Source organism: Furipterus horrens, unplaced genomic scaffold (genome assembly GCF_987537825.1).
Source record: "Furipterus horrens unplaced genomic scaffold, mFurHor1.1.pri manual_scaffold_1, whole genome shotgun sequence".
Taxonomy (NCBI): Eukaryota; Metazoa; Chordata; class Mammalia; order Chiroptera; family Furipteridae; genus Furipterus; species Furipterus horrens.
Window position 1 is genome coordinate 191,001,019 of NW_028327171.1, and position 22,892 is coordinate 191,023,910.

The window sequence follows — 22,892 nt, forward strand, 5'->3', positions numbered from 1 at the left end:
GGAGAGGAGATTTGGGGACATGAATGAAAAGGTGAATGGATTAAGAAGTACAAAATTGATAGTTACAGAATACCCAAGGGGATGTAAAGTACAGTGTAGGAAATGGAGTAGCTAAAGAACTTACATGACCAATGAACATGAACAAAGGTGTGGGGATTGCCTGAGGGAGTTGTGGATGCTCGGTGGAGAGAGGCAAAGGGGGAAAAACTGGGACAGCTGTAATAGCATAATCAATAGGATATAATTTCTAAAAAATTTTTTAATTTAAAAATTGCTTGTCTAAATAAAAAAAAAAAAAAACCTAGCAGGTAATAAAAACTTTAACAAAAAAAGTCCAAGGAAAAATGCAATTTCAATGATGATAATCTAATTATCAAATTATATACAATGTTTAATTTAATAAATCAGAGGACTGACTTTTAAAAAGTCACACTTTTCAATAAGCGTGTACAAGTCTAAAAATTTTCTACATGCATCTCTGCCAAATTATTACTTTTGTTTTGATTTTTATAACACCTTTCTCCAAACAGCTTATTCTTAATTTTTAAAAAATCTAACATCCACAAGGTTTTGTGAGTAGACTAGGAAATAAAAAATGTTTTTAAAAACACTTCTAAGCCATGTTCTCATTCTGAGGGAGTAAACAACAAGAATAAAGAATCAAAAGCTGTCATTTCACAAACCTGGAAAAACACCCCCTTTATGATCAAGTGTTTCTATTTTATTTTCTTTTTGTTGTTGTTTTATCTTAGAATTTTATTAGAGCAAAATTAAAAGGCTTACACTAAGAGGAAAAAATGTATCCTTTTAGAACAGTTTGTTAATCAGGAAACAAACTTTACTGTATGCTACTGGTAAGTAACTTTTCTCAATTTATTACAAATTTTCAAAATGAGAGTAGTTTAAATAAGATGGAGAAAATATAAACCACCATGACCCCTCCAAATAAAGCCCAGTAAGGACCAAGGTAAAACTGAAAAAATCTCAATGTAATGCCAGTAAGTTTTGTTTTTTAAGTCTGCTTACAACTGAAGGATCTGCTACATAGCAACCGTTGCTGATAAGGACTTTTTTCTTCAGAATCTGAAGAGTACAACTACAAGTCAGAAGAATTGAAACCAAGGGTCTCTATGACTTTGATTAAATTTAGCTTTAAGTCCTAGCTCTAGAAATCATATTTCTCTCTCTCTTTCTGAAGACCTAGCCTTAGCCTTTTCCCTGGATAATCAGCAACCCCTGAGGGAGCCTAGAACTGACTAATGATCACAAGATCTGGCCTCTGGCAGGCTAAAGATAACATCTTGACCTAACTAATGTTTCAACTCTGAGCCCTAATGTCAAAACACCCCCTTGTTACTTTCCCAGGAAAACAGGCAGAACACCAGAAGAGACCTCAGAACTGTCCTCAAGATCTGAAGACGATTTACTACCCTTACCGCACTTCTGACCAATCAGCTCCCAGCACAACTCTGAACCTCCTAACCCACGGTGTCTTGTGATTTGGCCCTGTATAATCTAACCTACAGGCCATCATCAGGAAGCTCCTGCTTTGGAGCATTAGCTTCCTGTTCTCCTGAATGGTGCCATTCATAACAAAATAGCCAATATTTCTCCACTGCAATTCTCGGTGTTTAGTGTTCATCTCCACTAGCACTGGGTGTTCAAACTCTTTCAGTACTATAACAGAATCTTTGTTAAACTATTCAGGGTCCCACCAAAATGCAGTACCTTAGCCATGGGGAGAAAAGTACTTAGAAAAAAAAAAGAGAATTTTACTATTTATAATATAAAACAAGCCCAGTATAACATCTTTCAACATCATAAAGGGCCAGAATTTGAACATAAAGTGTAACTTTGAATTAACCTAGGTTTTTCCTTATCTAGGCTTATGAGACAGATTTATAGTCAAATTCAAAAAATATATAAAGTACTACCAAGCCTCAGGCATTTTCAAGTTTCTAAAGAAAAATGCAGATGGTTCAACTCCAGAAATAGCTTTATATTATAAAATTTAGCAGGTACCTGGGATGGCATTGGTTTTTCACCATTTGACATGTTCTCTCTTTTTGAGTGATCTGACAGTTTCTGCACATATTCATTTACTGCCTGGGAGTCAGGGTACGATGGTATATCTCTAGTAGAAGGCATTTCCGTTGTTCCCATGATATCTAGTTGGGAGGAAATAGCATCGCCGCTTGTGGTCTGAACACTTTCAACATTCACTTCGGTTGCTGCAGGCAGATTATTTTCTACAAGAGTTTTCTCAAATACTTCTCCTTGGCTGTCAAGGGTTTCAGTGGAGGGGCTGAGGGCGGTGCTAGGCTGGTTTTCTGCCTGGGATTCTGACAGGGTCACACCTAATGGGCAACAATGACTGTCTGATATAATCACATGGTCTTCTTTGTCAGTCATGGTGATTAGGAGCTGGCTGCACTGGTTGCATCTTTCTGGGACTGGCTTCAGGTCCTGGGAAGGGAGGCACTGTACCAGTGCTAAGCTGTGGAACGCGCCACAGGCAACCTGTAGCACTACACGCCCGGCAAGATGTTCCACCTTTTGTGGCTTTGTCACGGGGAAGGTAGTGGTAATGAGACCCAGCTGACAACCGGTACCCCATGCCCAAATCTCTCTGCTTATTGACAATGCCAGCGTGTGCTCCTCGCCACATGCCAACTGCAAGATCCTGACTGCTAACAAGGGACTGGAGTCAGAATCAGAAATGTTGACAGGATTAGGTTCTGGAACATACTGCTGGTGAGCTACTGCACACTGGCCGGCAGAGTTCTCTCCCCACATGTATACTACGCCACTTTCTGTCACCGCTCCACTGTGGAAACTCCCTGCTGCCACAGTAACAACATGTTGCCCAACCAGGGCATTTTCTAGAATGGGGCTACTTGGACAGATTTCTGCTGGTTCACTTCTCCAGGGAAGATTCCCAAAGCTGTAGACTGCACCATCTAAAAATTTTTTAAAAAGAAAAGAAAAAGGTAGGGAAGGGAGTTAGTGAATTAATTAGAAATTTTATCAACAAACTTTTAATCCCCTCTAAATTTAACAAAATAGGATTTTTTTTAAAGCACAGTGTAGAGATTTGGTTCAAGCATATAGTATTCCAAATGTATTCATCTTTTTAAAAATAACATATTTTAACATTCTGAAATAATAATGGGAATTTCTACAAAATGCAGAAAGCTACTTTCAAATGAGGCTCCTTTCCGCCAACCTCATCCTACAAACTCTAGCATTGATTGTAGGCTATTACAGAAACAGAGTCCAACTGTCCAAAGACAAAATGCTCATGACAAGACAAAATAAGCAGAAGATAAAACTTGTTGAGCAGAAGACACATTTGTTAATATCTACAACATGCACTACTACTGAACAAGTGAGAGCAGCAGAAAATGTATGCAATGGCATAAAAATATTAAGAGATTCATTTTGGCCAAAATTAAGAAATTCCCTTTATACCTCCAGGTTGTCCAGAAAGCACCAATGTTAACAAGACGTGGCTGTCTTCAGGTTGTGTACCATATGATGTATAATTTTTAAGTGTTATATATAATTTACAGTCATGTGCTGCTTAACAACAGGAATACATTCTAAGAAATGTGTTAGGCAACTTCGTCATTGTGTGAACATCATGGAGTGTACTTACACAAACCTAGATGGTATAAGCCTAGGCTATATGATATAGTCTACTCTTCTATAGGGGAGGAAAAATAATTTTCCCTCCTCCCTTCTAGGTTCTTGGTTAAGACATCCCTGTCTTAATAAAAGATTAACAGGAGAAAAACAAAAATTTAATAACATGTATACCTCCTGTATACATGGGAGAGACCCAGGAAAACTCAGTAACTTGCCAAAATGGCTGAAGCCACCAAGTTCAATACTTTCTTTAGCAGAAGTAAAAAGATGTTGGGGGTGGAGGGGAGTCAGTTCCAGAGGTTACCAGGAAAAGCACAGTAAACAAGGGTAAGGTTACTATGCAAATTTAAGTCACTGTATTCTGTATTAAGAGTTTCTAACTACAGTATGAAAAAGTAAGTACAGTAGTCCCTCCGTATATCGCGATTCATTTATTGCGGCCTCATTGTATCATGGGATTTTTTAAAACATTATATTTAATTATTTATCATGGATTTTTCACTACATCGTGGGATTTTGTGTACTATATACATATGTAGTTAAAGTTATGTAGGTTTAAGAGTGTAGAATATGTTTAAGAACATAAGTAGTGTTTATAAAAGTGTGGAAAAGGTTAATAAGGGAGTGGGAAAGGTTAATAAGGGACTGGGAATGGTTTATAAGTGTATGGGAAGGATTTATAAAGCCTTAAAATATACATAAATACTAAAATAAATGCAGGGTTCCTAGTTTGCGAATTTTCACCTATCATGAGGGGGTCTAGAATGTAATACCTGTGATAAGTGAGGGAATACTGTACTATCCCCCCCCACAACAAAGCAGCAATTGAGTTGATAATAATAAAAAATGCATACTTTATCTTTGGCCTATTATATATGGCAGATATATTTATAAACTTAAATTAACTCACCACAACATCTATGTAAAAATCAATACAATAGTGGCTAGAGAGAAAATATAAGGTTTTATTAGGAAATTTCTAATTTGAATAGAGTATTGAGAAAATAAGTTTACTGGTCACATACTGAATAGCAATCTGCTCTTGCAACAGCTCACCAATTCTTTCAATTGATATTGTTCCACTAGAGAAAACAGTATTGCAAAGAAATAGATATTTAGACCCCACCTTATTGAACCTGGGTACCTCAAAAATAGTGAATCAATGAAGTGTCCTCACTGAATTATGAGATAATGGTAAAATTAAATAGAGACAAAGAAGTCTGAAATTTTCTAGCATTCAATCAGTACCATTTTCTCACCTCAAAAAGATAGAACTGGAGATCTTTTTTCTATTTTAAACTATACACTTGTGTGAGGTAAGATTTTTTGAAACTTTAAGACACTTAAAACCAGAATGGTAAAATTTAAACACAAAGAGTGATAGGCTATATATTTTTTTAAAGTTTTCCCTCAGTTGTCCCAGCCTTTTAGGTATGATTCTAGATATTTAAAGACACTATGTTCATGAAGGTTCCTAAATATTTTCCTGAAGGTATAATAAAACAATAACAGAATACCGCTGACATATGCTTGAGAACTATATATTTTAAGCCCATAGACAATTAAATATAGTTCACGTTTTTAAAATAAGTCTTTTTCCAAATTCTAGCTTAATATAATAATGTTGTTATATATATTATTATAATAAAAATTATGTAATAATAAAGAAGTTAAAAAAAAATCCATGTTAACCCCATAAAACCACTAAGGTCAGATTTAACCTTTATTTCCTAGAATTTGTCTTCACTTAGTTTCTACAAGGAAAATACCAAAGCATCATTGAATACTTAATAAAGGCTTACAGAGCAAAAATTCATAAATAAGTGGAGTAGATGGCAGTTCTGGCCCAAATCAAATTCGCCATGATTTAGTAAACTGCCTCAAAAATTAAAGGCAACTCTCTATATAAATTATAGCCTATATTTCTATCTGTTATAGTTTTATAGATTATTAGTTCTTATGAGCTGCTATTTATACCTGGAAAAACTGTACTGAGACAGTATATCCAAGTGGCTTAAAAAGCAAGCCTTGAAATTAGACTCTCTGGGTTCCAGTCTTGACTCTGACACTCTGATATATAGCTAGCTGTGCTAGAGAAATTATTTAACCTCCCTGACCTTCAGCGTCCTCATCTGTGAAGCAGGGACAGTAACAGTAGTTAGTGAAGACCCCAAGAGATAATATATACAAAGTGCTTAGTGCAGTTGCAGGTATATAAAATTATTTAATAAATATTAGCTATTGTTAGTATTTTTTTTTGGTACATTTAATGAACAAAGGTGTAGCAAAAGAATTTCTGGATAGGTAATCCTGCAAAAAAGTTAATTTTTCATGTAGTTATAACTGTAAAATTGAAAAACTATCCTTCTCCCTTTTATTCTAGTTATGGTATATCTTATATATAAAAACTAACCTGATATCTGATACAATATGTGTCTTAAATTGAAGAACTAATCTGATTTCTGATAAAGGGGATAAGAACATATTTCGAAAACAAAAAGAATATAAGCTCCAGCACAGTTCATTAAAAACACCTATCCAGTAACTCTCTTATCTGCTCTTAAACCCTCAGGCATTTGCTAGAGTTTCAGATAGTATTTGTTAGGCCATCTTTTGCAATACCTTCAGTTAGAAGAACTCCGTGTTTCACTCCAAGGGCCGCCTGAAGAACTGTCTTGTCTCCCCAGCCCAGCAACCTCTCTGGCGTTACCGAACAGGATCCTGCCTGCCAGACATGGACCAGGCCTCTTTCTTTGGATCCTTCTGCCTCTGTTGAGCTACAAACATCAAGAAAAATCACTTAAATGTTCCTGCAGTTCAGAGCCGTATCTTTTGGTCTTAATATTTTCATGAGATTTGTACCTTTTATCAGCACAAGAGGAGACTGGGTCAGATCATGTAATTAGCGCCTATTTTATGCTTTGGTTATGACACAGGAGTGGAGATAAAACTGGTTATATAAAAGGTGATAATCTAAACCTACAAATTATTGATCTCTATCTAAGATGCAAACAAAACCTGGCTTAATTTTTGAAGTCTTATGATTTAGTAGCAAAAAATGTCAAGATTCTAATTTCTCAATATGTTAATTCCTTGTTTAGCTATGAAAATTATAACATGACCCAAGCTGGAATCTTATTTTAAAATTTTAGTTTTTAATGTGGTAAAAAGGTATTTGATGATAAATATAGAAACAATAGGGATCCATATTTCACTTTACACTGAGTTTAGGCTGTATAATTGCTATTACAATTTTTAAGAACCAAACTTATAATAGGTACCAGTAAGATCCTTCATATTCTTCTCATGTTCTAGCCAAAGAATTCTATCTACCCATCTGATGACTGGCTCAAAGAACACAAAACACACAGATGCATAACAATGACCATATCCTAACTGCCTTCCCTTCTAAGAAAAGGGCAAATGAAGATGCCCTGGGTTTCCATTATATAAAGTTTCCCTGTGTGTCACCACTGATGGTACATTTTTTTCATATTCTTTTTTCTAGAACACCGATGCCAATATTTTAATAAGGCACAGAAATTTTGTTTTTTTAAATTTCATAATACCTAGGAATTTCTCTACTTTTGCTAAATAATATTTCTCTAAATTATAATTAGCTATACCCATGGTTTCATGGAAGGGAAGCCACAAACTTAACTTTTCTTTTAAAATATTATCCATGACTAGTTTTCTAAAGATAGAAGATGATTGCAATTAATGAGGCTATTTCTGAAAATCTGAAATTTGTGAGAAAAAATGTTTCAAAGGCTTTATAATGAAATGGAGACATTTTGTGCCTTTATAAGCATAAGAAAGGAACTAGCAACAAAGCTGATCACTAATCAACTTTATTTTATATCTTCCTCTCTTGACCAATCAACACAAATGTCACTCACTATTCCTACTTAATAACTACCAACAAGAAAATTAAAGTGAAAAGAAGCTACATATATGTGGAATTGTTTGTTGTGTTTTCCTAGAAGGACAGGGAAGAAAGAAAAAAATAGTTTTACCTTTTCTTCTTTGAGTCCATGGGTCAGTGGGAGCACTCCATCACCAAATCATTTCCTCTTTACAGTATTTAAAGACCTAAAAATGGTAAAACATAGGTAAACACAAAGAAGAGTGAAAGAATACTTTGCTATTTTATCCCACAGATTTAAAAAAGAAAAAAAAAGAAGGAAACCCTCTGACAAATGCACATTCACTGGGCAATTAATATGCAGTGAAACTATTTAAACTATTTCATATCTTGCCTGCCAAAGTGAAATATCTAGCCTGAGCCTGTTCACTGAGCTTATAAAAATGCCTGTTGACTATCCAATGTAATGTCAAAGGAAGACTAGCTACAATTAAGCTGTACTCTGTCAGGCAATAAACTTTTTAGTTTGTTTTTTATTATAAAGAAGGCACTTCAATCTGAAAACTCAATGTGTTAAGTTCATTTTACTTTTTCAATGACTCTGGAACACATGAACATTTAAATACCATTTAAGAAAGAATTCCTAAAAATCTCTTCAGTAACATATCAGACTTAAGTAGTTTTAATTTACATTTTCAGAATGCACACAAAAAATTACATTATTAAAATAGGAAGTTTTTCATTTATTGGAACTAGCAGTATTCCCTAAAATCAACCTCAATTCAAAACCATAATCCAAAGGGAAGAATAAAATGTTTTAAAATCAATCCTTGAAGAGCTATATAAAAATTATGATACAAATATCATGACCTATCAGTTCAGAAATGCAACGTTTAAAAGAGATAGAAATATAAACAGGCAGACAGAAATGCACAATGCATTTCAACTAAGAAATTCAAAATTTTAAGGGCAACAAAACTCATGAAAATAAAGGCAGTGAGGTTTTATTTGTGTGAACTACAAAATACTGGGGCCAAATTTATGATTTTTCTGCAGAAGGATATGGCATGATCCCTGTGCTCTGAAAGCAGTCCATACCAGCAGGAGTGATGTAAGATCCATCTGTTTACTCCAGGTTGCCTGTGAACTCTTACAGTTTCCCATCTGTATACCTGGAGGAAATTACTCTCTGCCTAATGATTATTTTAGAAATATTTTGAATCATTCAAAGTTGGGTGAAGGGTACTATGTAAACAAAAGATATATCTGAACAGATTTAATAAATGCTATTTATTTGATAAATATGATTAAGTGACTACGTTTTATGTGTGATAATAACTAACTTTAAGTAAAATGTACGGTTCATAGTGTACAGAGAAATTCTGAAGCAATATCTCTCTTGTGCGTATCAGAGATCAAGAAGTAACGGTTCCCTTGCTTAAAGTTAAACAATACCCAGCAGAAACCAGAGAACTCCTCTGGGAGGGTGTGGAAGTAGCGGAGCACACTTTAAAACTGATTAACTGTATGTAAATAGAAGGCTGTCCTACTGCCTGACATTCAAAAATATTGAGGATCTTTTGGGAAATTGAATAAAACATTCAAACTTTCTTCTCTTTTAGTGCCCTAGTTTTGAATATAGAGTTGTTGTTTTTTTTAAGGGGATTTCACCTTACAGCATAGGATTCCTCACTATCACTCACTTTTTCAAATCCAAAAGTAATTAAAACTCTACAAACTGTTTCACAACTTTCTTTTGTTACTACATATGGCAGGCACAATAATGATCCCAAAGATGCCTTCATCCTAAGGCCCACAACTTGTGAATATGTTAGGTTACATGGCAAAGGAAATTAAGCTTGCGTATCCTGGTTATTCAGGTGGACCCGATGTAATTACAAGAGTCCTTAAAAGTGAAAGAGGGAGGCAGAAGGAGAGAAAGAGACATGATGATGGAAGCAGGGTCAGAGAGATACTGCACTGCTGGTGCCCAAGATTGGGCTGGGAAAGGGGGATAAACCAAAGAATGTGAGTGGCCTCTAGAAGCTACAAGGCAAGGAAACAGATTATCTCCTAGAGTCTCCGGAAAAGCATGCAGCCCCCTGACACCTTGATTTCAGCCCTTCTAGAAAAACCTGTTGGACTTTTACCCTAAACACATATAAGATAATAAATTTGTGTTATATCAAGCCACTAAGTGTGTAGCAATTTGTTAGAGTAGCAACAGAAACCTAGCCGATACACTATCTCATAGATATCTTTCTGTATCAGTTTTTACAGACCTATCTCATTTTGTTTTAATGGTGTTTAATGCCTGACTTCTTTCAAGAAATGTCTGCCTGAAACTTAAATAGGACAATGAGAAAAAAAGAAGAGACTGCAAAGAAGCATAACTAAAAGGGAATATTGAAGCTAAATATTATGGGAAGCTTATATCATAAAGTTATATCTCACATACTTAAATATAAGTGGCATTTACCAATTCGGTGTATTCTAACATTCTTTCTCAATTATGTATCCATACAGAAAAAGTAAATGAAAAAAAAAATTTTTTTTTAATTATTTTTATGATCCCCTCTCCGGGAAACCTGTAAGACTTGACTCAACCATTCAAACACCATTTCAACTGCCTTTTGTTCTTTCAGTGCCTGATTTTTTTTTTTTTTTTTTTTTTCCAAATCTCAACTGTATCTGATTTCTGAGCTTCAGTTTTGTTATCTGCAAAAGAGGTTAATAATCCTGCCTGGTTTAATTTATATGGCTGCCTGCACATCAGTTAAGACAATGAGAGTAGAGGTGCTGGATGAACTGTGCTGGACCCTGGTTCACAGAAGTTGGCACCCAAGAGACTATTTCTTCTCCTGAGCTTGAGGCAGCCATGGAAAAAAGGTGGAGCTATCCAAGGTCATTGAGCATGGCCATGTTTCCTAGTTCACCCATCCCTGAGGGTGTTACAGCGAAGACACTAGAAAGAGAAAGTGGGAGAGTGGAGCGATGCAAGACCCGATGAGGGGGCGGCTGAGGTCCGAGCAGGCTACTCAGCCTCACTCCCTCTGAGCTCCAGCACCAGGGTAGCAGCCTGAAGGGCACCAGTGATATATGGGGAGAAACTGAAGTGTCTGGCATCAAGGTGAGCAGAGGCCCTCCCTGCACAAAGCTGGCAAGCTGGCGCCATATCTGTGACTCCCAGTGCCTCACGTTTTTAATTGTTATAAAATTGCCTGATCGTGAAGCGTCCTCTGGAGATAGTTCTCCTCAGGTGAGCCTGCAGGGCCTTATTCTACATTCCTTTATGGGACAGGATCCCTGTACTCTGCTCTGATACGGGAGCTGTGTGCAAACAGTCAGAATATGTGGGTCCTCTCTTGCCTTGTGTGGCCTTTCCAAAAAGCAATGACATCTGTAAAATGAGCCAAACAGACTCTAGCATCCCCTCCAGGTAATACATTCTATCAGCCACAGAACAAAGCTAGCTAGCTTCATTTTTAAGCATACCACTCTATACTTCAAATTATTATCTCCTGCAGAGTGAAATGTAAAGTAATTAAACTCCCAGATGGCCCTTTAACACAAAAGGCAAACCTTGATCCTTAATGAAGTGCCTCCACTTTTAGATCCCACTAGATGCACACTCTACTACTACATTTAACACAAAAATAAGCTATCTTGTACAACCAGAGATATATACGGCTTTAACAACATGATCTGGGCATGTCCTAAAAAGGAAAAAAAAATCTGACATAAATGTCCTAATTATTGCTAGAAAGAAAGCTACCAACTATCCACAGGTCCATAATACCTTAACAAGAAATCCAAAATAAAAAAAATTCTGCAAACTATGGTAAGTTTTTTTTTTTTTTCATAACTCTTTTGGTGGTAAAATCTAATCTGATCTGAACTCATCTGACAGCAAAACCTGATCTGAACTAATATGAGGTTATTTAACTTTCAACCCTTTAGTGTGAATATGTATATATTTTGCTGCAGAAATATTAACATGATTATGGGGTAGTACCAAAGGTCTATTATAAAGATTTAAAAAATCCTGAATTTCAAAACATATCCTGCCTGGAAGGTTTCAAGAAAGGAATCAAAAAACTGTATTTTAAAATAACAACTATCATTTTTGGTAGGAGCCCCCAACTCTTAACTATTTTATACTTCAATTAGTTTCTTTTATGTACTTTTAACATGAACTTCATCTTGGAAAGTATACTAGGAAGTTGTATTGCTTACAAGGCATTTTATAAGTGCTTTAATTACTTACTTTAATGGTGATAATTTGTTTCAAAAGTTTTAAGTCAATTGTATGGCAAACATACTTACATAGATAGAGTACCCAAATTAATTTTGCAAGAATATCCTACACTTACTTGAATCATCTTTTCACTGGAAAAAAAAAGACCTGAGCTTTTTAATTTCATATAAGGCTGCTGATTGGTGGGAAGAGGTAAAAGGTGTTTTGTCCTACAACTAAGACTTGGTGATGTATCAGATAGAGATGGAACATAAAGGAAAAGTGGGTATCAGAAGTGATCTCTAGCCTTGGCTCGTGTGGCTCAGTGAATTGAGTGCTGGCCTGCAAACTGAAAGGTCACCGGTTTGATTCCCAGTCAGGGCACATGCCTGGGTTGCAGGCCAGGGCCCCAGTTGGGGACGTGCAAGAGGCAACCAATTGGTGTTTCTCTCCTACAACAATGTTTCCCCCTTTCTCCCTCCCTTCCTCTCTCTCTAAAAATAAATAAATCTTTTTAAAAAATGCTCTCTAGGTTCTGCCTTTTAACAACTATATGTTTTTTAAATTGATTTTAGAGAGAGAGAGAGGAAAAGAGGGAGAGAGAGTTCATCTATTTGTTGTTCGCTTATGCATCCATTGGTTGATTCTTACATGTGCCCTGACTAGGGATCGAACCCTCAACCTTGGGGTATAGGGATGATGCTCTAACCAACTGAGCTACCCCAGCCAGGGCTCTGCCTTGAACAACTGTATTTTGGTGATACCATTTACTGAAGTGGGGAAGAGTGAAACAAAGAAACTTCTCAAGTGGGAAGACAAGATTCTGGTAAGATTTTTTTTGAAATTATGTTTAAGATGCCTGGGAGAAATTCAAGAGTACATATCAAGTGAGCAAAGGAATACATGAGTACGGACTTCAGAAAAAAAGGTTTCACTACAGATATAAACTTAGGAAGGCATAATATCACTGTAGTATGTATTAAGAGAAAGGAAAGACAAAGGTCAAGCTGTAAGGAGCTCCTGAACTTAGGTTGGATAGGATGAGGAACAGGAAAAATGACTGAAGTGAGAAGTGACCTGAAAGACAGAAGAAACATGAGCCTGGTGTGGGCGCACAAGTAAAGCAGAGTGTTTCCAGCAGGAAGGACTGGTCAATTAGGTCAATGCAGCTGGGACTGCAGGATGACAACTGAAAAGTGTCCACTGGATATGTCAACACAGCTATAGCACTGCTGAGCACAGACGCAGCTTTAGCAGTACAGGAGAGGGCTGAAAACCAGATTGGAGTAGGATGATTATAAATGGGAGGTAAGGACATGAAATTAAAGTTCATGTAATTGACTCTTGCTAAGAATATTGAAATGGCAAACACAGAAGGGAGCAGTAGGTGGAGAGAAATGTGAAGATCTAAGGTGGGTTTTCTTGTGTTTTGGGGAAGACAGTCAAAAGTGTTTGCAGGACAATAACATTGATCCTAGATGCAAGGGAGGTAAGGACAGAAGGCAGAACCAAGTCCTGGACAAAATGAAATAGGAACATGTGTGCTGGGAGTGACCTTTCACAAGAAGGACCTACATTTTAAAAAGAAAGGAAATGGCACATAAAGGTAATAGGCAGGGTTACAGGTTTTGGGGTGGGAGGGCAGCAGTCCCATAAGATGGCACCTGTCAGTGACTAGGACTTCACAGTAGGTGGCTCCATTCATTCTGTTTCTTTATTGTATCTTGCCACATTTATACATTTTCGTAAACTGCCTTAACTTTCTTTTTTTAGGAACAAGGTAGAATATAAATAGTTTTTAAATGGGAACAGAAATGCATTAGTAGACTATTATCCCAAATGCAAACAGAAAATTAAATCATGTAGGAGTTTATGTATTCATCTCAAATAAACTATATTCTCTAGGTAAAGTCCTTTTACCTTAATAATTTAGTGAAAGGTAAATTTTGCAAGTCATAAATATACTTTCAAATGTTTAAATTTCAACAACTAGAACTACATGTATTTTTTTGCATCTACTATGTTCCAGGTTTGCTTATCTAAAACTGCATAGAAGCCAAACATATCTTATCCCAGCTGCTTAACGTAGTCCTGACATATAACAGGTGCTCAATAAATATCTGTAGACAGACTAGGCCTATATAAATAAACAAGCTCCTGCTCTTAAAGAGTTTACATACTAGTATGTTTTGTCATTCTGACTACAATAATGACTCTCAGTAAAGCAGACAGTACCCTCAACATACAGAAAGCTAACTGACACAAGCAAAGTTGCGCCCTTCCAGTCTTATTCTCCTGTCTCACTTACTGGTTTAAAACAGGTGTATTGACTAAACTAGTAACATAACAGCAATAATTGTAGTTACAAAAGTAACAATTAGTGTTTAGAATGACAAGACATTAAGATATAAAAACAATAAAAATAATAATAGAGAAGCAAACTACATCATAATGCCCTGAAAAAAAAATTGGACAGAGTGACTCTGATATAAAATTACTACAAATTACATGCAGTCATTTACACTCTATTTTTAAAGTTTGACTACATTTTATTGCAATGTAGTAAACCAGAGTTTATACTGTGAATGTGGTAAACAATAATTTAAGACATTATGGCACTCTACACATGCTGCATGCTTAACAAATGTTTGGTTTTAGAGGCTTGAGCGATATGTTTACACATAAAGGCAACTTTTGACTCAACTGCCTGACCTACAACTAATCTAAACACCAACAACTGCTACTTCCTGAATATCCTGTCACTGAAGCCTTTACCAACACTACTGAAGGTCAAGGAACACTCACTCACCTTGCAATGAAGCCTTGACAAACCAACCATGACCAAAGGTCAAGGCCACTTCAAATTCCAGCCCTCTCAGCCTTAACTGACACAGTCAGTGGAAGCATTGCCTGATACCACTATAGAAGCTTACTGGCCCTTTAAGTTCTGACCCAGAGTTTAGTGATTCAGTAAATTAATGCATTGAATAAAGTCAGTAGACTGGCCTAAAAGTACTTGTTATTTACAATATTGTTTTTAATGAGATAACACACTTACTAAGTCATTGATTCAAAATATATTATAGACTCCTAGAGGGCAGAAGCTATGATTTATTGGTACACTCTCGTCCCGACAGCAGTGTACTCAGTGGAGGACAGTCCTTGATCTTAAGCTCCAATCCACAGACTTCCAAACGATATAGAAGACTTCTGGTGCTTGTGATAAAAGTCAGTATTAGACACAAAAGGAAGGTGTCATCTCATAATAGGAACTCTCATATATAATTTGCTAATGGTATTTCCTAAAAATAAATACACTTTTATTTCATGTCACTTCACAAGTTGTAGACAAGCAGGAAAGAATAGTCCCTTTCTCCTTAGTACATGGAGACAGTTTTTGGTGCAATCAGGAACACTAGTGTCTTTTACATGGCCTCCTAATTTCACCTAGAAAAATTACTAAAACTGTACTGGACGGGGGGAGGAGAACATGGAGGGAGGGTAAACATAAATGCTCAGCAATGCCCATTAAGCTCCTTTTCGTACCCACTGCATATTTTAAAAATGCATTTTTTCAGATTACTAAAATTCCCATGAAACATTCTGGTGAATATAATACTGACAATTAAATTTCAAAGTCCTAGGTACTGTAATAATTTGTGCCTGTTATTACATGCTGCAGTATAATTTCTGACACAAATAGTTTAATCATTTAATATTTTGCTACTATGCTTTTATTAAAATGTCCACAATTTTTTTAAGGCAATATTATAGAAATACAGTTTAAAGTATGCTGGCTTACTTTACCAATCAGTAACATCTAATGCTTAAGATCATCAAGGGGCCACATAACGGAACAGGGAGTATACATGCCCCCCCCAAAAAAAGTTCTCTGGAGATATGTTTCACTTGTTTTGAAAATGCTAGTAACAGGTATTCCTGATTAGAAATGAAAATACTGTTTAACTCACAAGTTTAAATACTGAGGTCATATTATGGAAGCTATTAGATTTACTATCACTACTCAACCACTTAACACACTGTCATCGAGTTTACTTATTAATACCTATAAAGAGAATGATTTTCTTTGTGCAAGAACTAGGACACCTGCATTCACAGCATAAACTAAACTTTACCACATTATAGTAAAATGTAACCAACTTAGCCCTGACTGGTGTGGCTCAGTTGGCTGGGCATCATCCTGCAAACCAAAAGGTCGCTGTTTGATTCTCAGTCGGGGCACCTGCCTGAGTTGAGGTTCCTCCTGGTCAGGACGCATGTGAGAGGCAGCATGTTAATGTTTCTCTCTTACATCAGTGTTTCTCTCCCTCTCTTTCTCTTTCCCTCCCCCTCTCTCTAAAAAGAAATAAAATGTTTTTTTAAAATGTAACCAACTCAAACTTTTAAGTGTTAATAACCAGGTGATATATGTGGTAATTTTGTATCTCAGTCACTTGGTCAATCTGCTCAGCAATACTTTGAGAGTTCCGTGATCAGTATCTGCCTGTATTTCCCAAGAGTCTCTTAAATTTAAATTCCCCTGCAGCCTCTAAAGAAGAAGAATTTCTCATAGCCTAAGGAAAGCATTTCCCAGGAGCACAAGTCAAACAGAAGAGTAAAACTGACTAAATAATTGGTATGTTCTCCTTAGAAAAGCTTTACACAGTGGCTGCACAGGCACATTCTTTTCTTATTGCAGGGAGAAAATAATTATTTTTCCAGAGTTGACTACTTTGAGACTAGAAAATAAAATTAAAAAAGCATATTGAGAGATCCCTGATTATAAATAAAAATGTTGAAGTGCTAGTTTCACAAACTATCTAAATCATACGTAAATCTGTAAAAAAAGAAAGAACAAATCCACATACCTATCAGTTTTAACAGATACTAGCATATTTTCATATGAGATCTAAAGGAGCTCTGCCCAAACCTTTCTTCCCCAAAGTTAATGTGTCTTATTTCCATGTATGTTCTTACTTTTATGTACTTTCATTAGATACATATGTATCAATAAACACTGTATGCTATATTACTTTAAATCTCTATGTAAATACATTACACTGTATATATCCTTTGGTAACTTTCTTTTTTTCATTCAATATTATATACTAGAGATGTAGCCATGTTGATAAGCACAGATCTAGTTCATTCATTTATACTAGGGGATAGTATTCCATTGCATGAATAAACCATACTTTTATTCATTTCCCTACTGAAGTACAGATGGATTGTTCTACTCTATTGCCATTTTAAGAGCTGCTATAATCATCTTTGCTACATGTTTATTTGGGCGATTGCTCCAAGTTTAGTTAAGAATTCAGCTCAACAAAAATTCAGGTTATGGAAGGAAAGACCCCTAGAACGAAAGCACCAGATGCCACAGTTAGGTATAACCACCACCTTCCTAATATGGAGATCATGTGAACTGGAGAACTATATGATGACACAGAAGAAAAATATTTAAATAATATGTGATAATTAAAGGAAACATGAGTTGATCTATTTGTGGCATTAATGAGACCTAAAGCTGACCTTCTCTCTAAGCATTACTGACTGGCAGCCAACTAAAACTCTACCAAACAGCCGAGCCTTGTCCCCATAGGAGTTGAGAGAATTGGCCTTTTTTCCTCTAAACAAACAAAAACCTCTACAATTAAAAACTAACACAACAAGAGTCCCCCAAAGTACTCATTACCTTGCTGATTTAAATATTTTTGCTCTACCCATATGGATCAATTAGTTCAGATACTGTACCAATTGCTCACAGCTATTTTACCAATTTCATGATGTGGGCAAACATCAGAACATAAGACAGCACCATTAAACACATAGAGATTGAAAAATAAATGCAATACTAAGTAACACCAAGTCATAGTGTTGCTACATTATTTATGGTTACCATGCATTTTCTTAAACACTGATATCCTATAAAATTTACTACTCTCATCATTGATGACTGAATTGTTTGGTCACCAATAGAGAAGAGTTAAAAGAAAAAAAAAGTTCTAAAAAACCTTTACCAGAAAAAATCTGTATCCCTAATACAGATGGAATATGTGGTAGGTTTAATTCCACAGTTATAAAAACCACTAAATGATTTAGAAGTCATTAAAATCTTCACAGCATTCCTCAAAACCATGTCCCCAACCAGAACTCAGCGGCAACCCAGGCATGTGTCCCTACCCAGAATCAAATCTGCGACCTTCTGGTCTGCAGGATTATGCCCAACCCACTCAAGCCATACTAGTTGGGGCATGGTACTTCATTTTCTTCATCATTACATTTTCAAATGTTAAATATTGTAAAACAGCTTTGAACTTTTTTTGCTGTAATTATGAACTTTGAGTCAGTCAACAGTCATAGTTTGCAAACTAAATATTAAATTTAAATTTAAACTAGGTATAGATTCCATCAGCATCTTCTCCAGATTAAAATGCCTTTATGGAATAACAAAGTTACTACAGACAACCCTGAAATCATATTTTCTAAAACTATAAGAATGAATCATAGACACACAACCACATCAAAATTATAACTAAAATACAGAACAATCATCACTCAAAACCATCAGAAATTGAGTTGAATGGAAATCTGACAACTATAGAATTAAAGAAACCACATTTATCCAGACTGGTAGGGGGTGGGCTGACACAGAACGGGCTGGTCCCTCACCCATATATGGTGGACAAAAATTCGGGAGGGATATCTCAGGAGTGAGGAGTCCAGCCCCAAACCAGGCCCCCCTGCCCAGGGTTTCAGTGTCAGGAAGGTAAGTTCCCACAACTTCTGGCTGCAAAAACCAGCAGGAATTGAGTCCGTGGAAGAAACTGCAGAAGCCCCAAGCAGTTCTCTTAAAGAACCCACACATAGGATCACTTCCTCTCAGCTCCAGCACCAGGGTAGCAGCTTGAAAGGCACTAGCGGCACACTGGGGGAAACTGAAGCGCCTGACATCAAGGTGAGCAAAGAACATTTTCCCTCTTCTAAACTCTCACCACAGAGCCACAGAGCCACAGAGCCAGTAAGGTGGTGCCATACCTGAGACTCCATCAACCTGGCTAACACTGTTTGACTTGCCTTGGAGAGCACCAGAGACTCCTCCCCACCCAACTTACAGGCCCACCAAAGCTGCTTTTCCGTATGAATGATTGGTCTTGGCTCATGCTTCACAACTTCATAAATCTTCTCAAATAAGCAAAGCTGGCCTCAGTGAGCCCCAGGCCTGGCACTAGCAGCAGCCAGCCCAGATTCACTGCTTGGCTTCGCCTCAGAATCTCCAAGCCCAGCACAAGTGACAGCCACCTCAGATTGCTTTGTAACTCAGGCAGGTTGGCCCTGGGAAAAACACAGGTATGGGCTGACCTTGGCCTGCACCACCTGGAGAAAACCAAGGGCCAGAGAACCCAGTGGACAGCTACAGACCATGTCAGAGCATCGCCACCCTTCCCCTGCACAGCTGATCCTCTATGGAGGGGTGAGGGAGGTTGGTGGTCAGTGGTCACAGCCAGTCCTTGCAGCTGACTGGCCTGGGTAAATCCCTCCCATTGGTCTGCCAACAGCAACCAAGGCTCAACTACAAGAGGAGGGTGTACTCAGCCCACATGAATGGTGCAACTCAAGTACCCAGCTTGGGTGATAGAAGAGGATGTGCCACTGGACCCTACAGGGCACCTACTACATTAGACCACACTACCAAGACACAGAGTCAAAGCAGGTCTACCTAATACACAGAAACAAACACAGGGAGGCTGCCAAAACGAGGAGACAAAGAAACATGGCCCAAATGAAAGAACAAACCCCCAGAAAAAGAGCTAAACGAAATGGAGATAAGCAATCTATCAGATGCAGAGTTCAAAACAATGGCTCAAGGACCTTAGTGAGAACCTGAAGAGCATAAAAAAGATCCAGTCAGAAACAACAGATACACTAACTAAAATAAAAAACAATTTACAGGGAAACAACAGTAGAGTGGAAAAGCCAAGCATCAAATCAATGATATGATTTGGAACACAAGGAACCAAAAAAACCACCAATCAGAACAAGAAGAAAAAAAAAAGAATCCAAAAACAATGGGGATAGTATAAGCAGCATCCGGGACAACTTCAAGAGGTCCAACATTCACATCATTGGAGTGCCAGAAGGAGAAGAGCAAGGAACTGGAAATCTATTTGAAAAAATAATGAAAGAAAACTTCCCTAATATGGTGAAGGAAATTGACATGCAAGTCCAGGAAGCACAGAGTCCTAAACAAGATGGGTGCAAAGAGGTCCACTCCAAGACATATATTTAAAATGCCAACAGTTAAAGATAAAGGGAGAACCTTAAAAGCAGCAAGAGAAACAAAGTTAGTTAACTACAGGGGAGTTCCCATAATACTGTCAGCTGATTTCTCAAAAGAAACTTTGCAGGCTAGAAGGGACTGGCAAGAAATATTCAGTCATGAAAAGCAGGGACCTACAGCCATGATTGCTCTATCCAGCAAAGGTATCACTCAGAATCAAAGGGCAAATAAAGAGCTTTCCAGATAAGAAAAAAACTAAAGGATTTCATCATCACCAAACCATTATTGCATGAAATATTAACAGGACTTATTTGAGAAAAAGAAGATCAAAACTATGAACAATAAAATGGCAAAAATACTTATCTATCAACATTTGAATCTAAGAAACAAACTAAGCAAACAAGAAAAACAGAGAGAGAATCATGGATATAGAGGGTGTTTTGATGGTTGCCAGATGGCAGAGGGATATGGGGAGATAAGAGAAGAGGTGAGGGTATTAAGAAGTACAAATAGGCCATGGCTGGTATGGCTCAGTGGACTGAGTGCCGGCCTGCGAATAAAAGGGTCATAGGTTCAATTCCCAGTCAAGGCACATGCTTGGGTTGTGGGCCAGGTTCCCAGTTGGGAGCATGAGAGAGGCAACCACACATTGATGTTTCTCTCCCTCTCTTTCTCTCTCCTTTCCCCTCTCTCTAAAATATACAAATATTTTTAAAAAATGAAAATGCTATTTTTTAGAAAAAGAAGTACAAATAGGTAGCTAAAGAATACCCCAGAGGGATGTAAAGTACAATATAGAAATGGAGTAGCCAAAGAACTTACACACATGACCCATGGACAAGAACAACGGTGGGGGAATTGCCTGAGGGAGTAGGAGTGCTATGTGGAGTGGGGCAAAGAGGGAAAAATCAGGATAACTGTAATACCATAATCAATGAAATATAATTTTTTTAAAGAGAAAAAATAAGAATGTATCATAAAATCACCTGGTAACTATCCCTTGGTTTTAAAAAGTGAGCAAAAAATATTCAGTTCTCTTTCCCACCATTTAGGAAAAAAAATGTCAGTTTGGGTCATGATATAGTGAAAGAAGGAATTAATAATTATAAAAAGTTAATATGTATTGAACATCTACCATGTGCCATTAGATGTAAAGATATTATTATGAGAAAGGTACTTTTATCCCCAATTTAGAGATAAAGAAAGTGAGGCAGAAAGGTCATGTAACTTTCCTAATGTAAGTGGATGTATGTCCAGATCCAAATCCTAGGATCTTAACCATTATGCTTATATTAATAAGATTAAAATATTGCAATTTACTGCAGGAGCAATTTTTTCATTGCCTGAAACTCTTTTAAGTATACATTAACTCAAAGGTCAAATGGTCACTCCAAACCATTCATATTAATGATAAACTGAAAAAATACTGGCCCAATAAGTTCGAAATACACATCACACAACTGTAAAGCCTTGTAAAGAACATTCACAGCCACCAACAAATCTAAAAGGTAACAGATTATAGCTATGCACTTGTGTTCAACAGTTATTTTCTTTTCCATCCTAAACCAGAACGAGAATACTGTACCTGGGATACGCCACTTCAGCCAGAGTGCTTTTCCTCTCCCCTCGTCATCAAAGGCCAACTACGCTGTATTACAACACCCCTGCCAATACATAGTTGCTTGTCTTAAAGCAGCCCTATTACCCAAGAGTACTAACACCAGCGTCGCGTGTTAATTTCCTGTCTCCGCGTCTCAAAAGAACTTGCCACCCTCTGGTAGATCACTTGAAACACCAAAGGACTTGGCTAAACTACTAACTCTTAATATCCAAGTCATTTTCTTTTATCCTCAACCGCCTTTTCAAGCCACCAAAACCCTCGGATCACTCTCCACTGCGATGTGTATCCTGGGGCACACCCGCCTGGTACACTCACCACTGTTCACGGCCAGGGACCCGGGGTTTTCTGCACAGCATTCAAAAAATCCCCATGAATGAATGGGTGGAAGGCAGTGTGGGTAGAGCTGGGAAGAGTGGGGCGTGAAGGACGCGCCTGAGACCACTGCAGTGGCGCCGCATCTGGGGAGGGGGAAAGGCGGCAAATGCAAGAACCTGCGGCCCGGGTGAAGGGGCGCCGTCGGTCGGACGCTGGCTTGGGAAAACGCGGACGCCGTCTCCGCTGGTCTCCGCAGGGCGCTCTCCGGCCTCGACCAGCCCCCCCACCTCCCTCCCAGATCCCACCTCCCGCACCCACGCGGGAGGCCCCGGCCCTCCAGCCTTTGGAAGCCAAGGGCCGACCCGGGACGCACGCTCGCTCACCTGACGCTCCAACGGCAGCAAAGCAGTCCGCATCCGGCGCGTTAGCAGCCCGGGAGACCGTGAGATCAGCTGATTCACGGGGGGCGGGGCGTCCAGGCCCGAGCGGGGCTGCGGGGCAAGCAAGTGCCAGGGGGGGCGGGCACCGCTCGGGGAAGTAGGCGGGGTTAGCTGCAGACGGCGACTGGGATGGATCAAAATTATCCTAGAGGCGTTGGTCACCCGAAGCAATGTCCTCAGACGAACTGCCCCTCTCTTAGCATAGGGCGGAGCCACCCGTCCCGAGGCTCACTAGGGTGATGATGTAACCCGGAGTCGCGGGGGGCCTAACGACCACGGTCGGGAGTTACGGTCATTTTGTTACCGCCTCAAACTGCAGGAGTCAGAAGGCGAAGTTCGCTCCTCTCTCCAGCGAAAAGGCTAAAATATCTTCAAAGTGATGTATGGACTGTGCCCTGACGGTAGTCGCTTCCCACCTCTGCGGATGACATCATCGCCTCGAAGCAAGGGTTAGACCTAGTAGTGTTCACACTGTTCTCACTGCT

At 38.1% G+C, this 22,892-nt stretch overlaps 1 protein-coding gene across 1 annotated transcript in view; it reads right to left on the reverse strand.

Moving 5' to 3' along the window:
* ALS2 (alsin Rho guanine nucleotide exchange factor ALS2) overlaps positions 1-22,400 on the reverse strand; it is a 79,996-nt gene extending 57,596 nt beyond the window's left edge. The window contains exons 1-4 of the mRNA XM_090282651.1: positions 22,351-22,400; positions 7,665-7,740; positions 6,271-6,425; positions 2,023-2,960 (exon numbers count right to left, since the gene is read on the reverse strand). Coding sequence (XP_090138777.1) covers positions 2,023-2,960; positions 6,271-6,425; positions 7,665-7,684 — 1,113 coding nt within the window. The 5' untranslated portion in view covers positions 7,685-7,740; positions 22,351-22,400. The remainder of the gene's footprint in view (positions 1-2,022; positions 2,961-6,270; positions 6,426-7,664; positions 7,741-22,350) is intronic.
* Positions 22,401-22,892: the final 492 nt, after the last annotated feature.